This window comes from Oppia nitens, unplaced genomic scaffold, assembly GCF_028296485.1.
Source record: "Oppia nitens isolate AA-2021 unplaced genomic scaffold, nextdenovo-longstitch-racon4-pilon3 scaffold31_pilon_pilon_pilon, whole genome shotgun sequence".
In the NCBI taxonomy this organism is placed as follows: Eukaryota; Metazoa; Arthropoda; class Arachnida; order Sarcoptiformes; family Oppiidae; genus Oppia; species Oppia nitens.
In genome coordinates this window covers 148,519-153,116 of record NW_026533212.1, presented here as the reverse complement: position 1 = coordinate 153,116, position 4,598 = coordinate 148,519, and the positions used below count along the sequence as shown (strand labels likewise).

Here is a 4,598-nt window from a genome sequence, read left to right as displayed (position 1 = left end):
TATTAGATTAACATTAATTTATATTTTAATTATTGATTTTGTAATATTTTTATTTATAATATTGACGGCAGCGTCGGTCAACAATTTTGTTGATAAAACCTATAATTTATTAAATAATATTAATATAAATTTAAATTATTAATTAATTATATAATATATTATTGTTATAAATATTAATTTATTGTAATTAACTAATAAATTGTTTTATTTATTATTTCTATTGGTAACTATTTCTTAATAATAATAATAATAATCTTAATTAAAATAAAACAAATAAAAAATTGACAAGTGTTTAAAAATCAATTTAAAAATTTATTTATTTAACTAATTTTTTTAAAAACAAAAAAAATACAATTATGATACTAAAAATTTTAAGATTTTATAATAACATTATCATATACTGTATATATATCTATTGTATCATTGTATCATTTTGTTGATTATGTTTTATTATATATATATATATATATACTAGTATTTATTCCATTTTTTAAATTCAACATATGCATCTGAGTCGGGTGCTATATTAAATAATTTTTATAAAAAATTAAAAAAAAATAAAATTTTAATTTCAACAATAACAACAACAACAATAATAATAATAATAATAATAATAATAATAATAACAATAACAATAACAATAACAATATCTAAAAATATCGTTTACCTGGTTTAGCATTGATACTTGATACTAATAATAATAATAATGATAAAAATATATTTAAAAAATTTTAAAAATAAATAATTTTTATTAATTACTATTATAACTTACGTAAAGCACTGATAAATACTACTACAACCAATTGAATAAAACGATTAATTTTTTTGTAGTTTTTTTTAAAAATAATTTAGTAATTTTGATAATTTTTTTTGAGAGACTTTATTACAATCTTATATACCCTAAAAAAGTTAACAAAAAAAATTCAACCTATATTTTAATGAAATTTAATATACAGTATATATAATTATGTGTAAATCAATTAACGCAAATTGATTTTTTTTAAAAATTAAATATTTTAATTAAAATACCAGTATATACTCACTTTTAAATTAATTAAAAATTTGTATTGAAAAATATTTATTTTTTTTCTATTTGTAAATCATATTAAATATATTTTATTCAAATAAATATAATTTTAAAAAAAACTATTACAACATATCCTTGTTATCGATTGACGCAATTGTATTAGACATAAGATTTTTGTTTTTTTTGGTTTAAAATTTTTTTAGTTTCCTGTCTTAGAGAAAGAGAGAGAGAGAGAGAGAGAGAGAGAGAGAGACACATACAAACACATACACACACATACACACACATACAMACACATACACACACATACACACACATACACACACATACACACACATACACACACATACACACACATACACACACATACACACACATACACACACATACACACACATACACACACATACACACACATACACACACATACACACACATACACACACATACACACACATACACACACATACACACACATACACACACATACACACACATACACACACATACACACACATACACACACATACACACACATACACACACATACACACACATACACACACATACACACACATACACACACATACACACACATACACACACATACACACACATACACACACATACACACACATACACACACATACACACACATACACACACATACACACACATACACACACATACACACACATACACACACATACACACACATACACACACATACATACACACACATACACACACACTATAGAGAGGATATGTTGTAATAATTTTTTTAAAATATATTATTTTTTTGCAAAATAAAATCTAATTGCGTAAATTGATTTACATATACATATATAGATAATATTATATTTCAATAATGGTTTCAATAGTTATTTCTATATATATATATATCTATAAATTTATATTTTTTATGGTATATAAGCCAGAGTTTTTTGGATGAGTTTTATAGTCACTCAAAAAAAAACAATATATAACAAACCAGCAATCATTACATTCCTTAGCGATAAATGTATTATTGATATCACTTGTGGTTCACAACATTCACTGGCACTGACCAGTGCGGGCACTGTCTATGAATGGGGTCATAGCAGATACGGACAGTGCGGTTGCGGATAACAAACTGATTGTATTGATAGTCCGACTCGTATTATATTTCCCGCAAATACTGTCATTAAATCAATTTATTCATACAATTGGTGTTCATTTGCTATAACATCGGATGGACTCGTTTACAGTTGGGGTTGGAATATGGATTTTAGTCAATTGGGAATGTTTGGGAAAGTTTTTTCAATAAAAAATGGTAGAAAATTAAGAGAATATAAACCTGAAATTGAATTGAAAATCTCAAAAATATAAAATTAATATCATATAATTTAAAATTATTAAAAAATTTATTTTCTAACAAATGATGGCTATGTATATCAATGCGGAAATATAAATCAATATTCAAATAAAAAATTAACAAAACTAATGAGTATTGATTCAGTTATTGATATATGCGATCATTATATTAGAAAACAAGATAACAAATACTATGAAATTATCTATGAAAATGATAATAATTTTAGTTTTTTAAAAAATTGTAAACAAAAATGTTTTATTGATTTCGATGCCGATATAAATCAAAAAACTTATGAAACAATTAATATTAAAAAATATATTGAAAAATATTGGAAAATAAATGATAGAACAGAATATTATTCAAATAATTTCAATCCAATAGAACTGTTAGGTTCGGGAGGTTTCGGAAGAGTTTATAAATGTTTGAATAATAAGACTACAGAAGTGTTTGCCATTAAAAATATTATAATAACAAGTAATATATAATTTTATTATTTTTATTTTTTGTTAAAATTAATTTATCAATTTATTTTCAGATAAAAAACAAAAAAAATATATTTTAAAAGAAATTAAACAACTATTTAAACTTCAGTCAATATTTGTGGTTAAATGTTATGACGCGTGGATTGAATCGTCAAAAATACTTTACATTCAAATGGAGTTATTATCACAAAGTCTTAAAGATCTTATTGAAATGAAATCAGAAATATTTGAGAGAGAAATCAATGAACCGATGGATTGTATCGAGTATTACATTACAAGTCATATAATGCTAGAGATGTGTGAATGCGTTGAATATCTGCATACAAGACAACCACCAGTTATTCATCGCGATCTCAAACCCGGAAATATACTCATCAATGATAAGCCATTAGATAATCGTTTCCTTAAACTGTGTGACTTTGGTTTGGCCACTGATCACAATCGTTATGGCACTGAATCGGAATTACACACTAATAATGTTAAAACTCATAAATATATTGCACCCGAAGTTTTTGGTAATAATAATAATAATGGTTCGGATAGATTGGCATATAATGAGAAAAGTGATATCTATAGTATGGGTTATATACTATTGGACTTATTTGATGTCAACAGAGATAATGATTTTGAGTAAAGTTTTTAAAATATTTTTTTAAAAATTCTAATAATTTATATTTTTGAATTTTTTTTATACATGCAGAAAATTTAAACAATTATATTGTCAACATAATTTAAGTCGAAATATTGGTGAAATTGTAACATTAATATCATCAATGCTAAAATCATCATATTATGATAGACCCAATTGTACTGATATTATCAATGATAAACAACTATATATTAACAATAATTTAATTAGAAATAATTTATTTACTAAAAGTTTTCAATCTATAGATCCTAATGATTATTATATATTTAGACAAATATTTCTAACAAAAATTAGTCAATCTTAATAATTATTATAATAAAAATATAATTAATTTTAATTCATATTTTATTGAAAAGTTCTAATAACTAATATTTTTCTTATATATATATTATTTAAATTATAATAATTAAATTTTTTTAAATATTATTTAATTTTTTTTAAAGTTTAAAGTTAAATTTGTAATGTCATTTAATTTGAAATATAATAATAATTAATAAACATTGTTTATGAATAAGATTTCTGATAAATATATATATATATATTAATAAATATTATCTTAACTATAAATATAAATTATATTTTAAAAGTTAATATAATATTATAATGTTTAAGTTTATAATCAATAGACATGTAGTAGTAATAATTTTTTTTTAAATATATAAATATATTTAAGAATCTAATTTGTTTAATTAAAAGTATAAATATTTATAATTTTAAACAATTTATTAGTATTAATTTTTTTGAATAAAAAATATATAATTTACTTATTTAATTACTTTTTTTTATATATAAATAATAACAATATATAATTTTTAGATAAATTTTAAGGCACAAGATTATAGAAAAATTCAATTTAAAAAATTAGAAATATATAATTAAAAAAAAATAGATAGCAAAAGATAAAGATAAAGCAAAAAATATTGATAAAAACAGTTTTCAATATAAAATTTTATTGTATACAACCAACAAAAAAAACATTTAAACAACAAGTACAATTAGTATACTATAAATATTTAAAATACAAAATTATTAATATTATAAAAATTATGATAAAACTATTTTAAAAACAAAATAAAATTTAATTTT

General features: G+C 21.0%; 1 protein-coding gene across 1 annotated transcript; it reads left to right on the top strand.

Annotated features, from left to right (window-relative positions):
* The first annotated feature begins 3,035 nt into the window (after positions 1 to 3,035).
* Positions 3,036 to 3,497, top strand: LOC128956577 (putative mitogen-activated protein kinase kinase kinase 7-like). Its single transcript, XM_054302300.1, has one exon. It carries the CDS (start codon positions 3,036 to 3,038, stop codon positions 3,495 to 3,497), a length of 462 nt encoding a protein of 153 aa, XP_054158275.1.
* The last annotated feature ends 1,101 nt before the right edge of the window (positions 3,498 to 4,598 follow it).

Excerpts from the sequence above, each read along its gene's own strand:
- LOC128956577 (XM_054302300.1), top strand. The coding sequence starts at position 3,036 with ATGGAGTTATTATCACAAAGTCTTAAAGATCTTATTGAAATGAAATCA.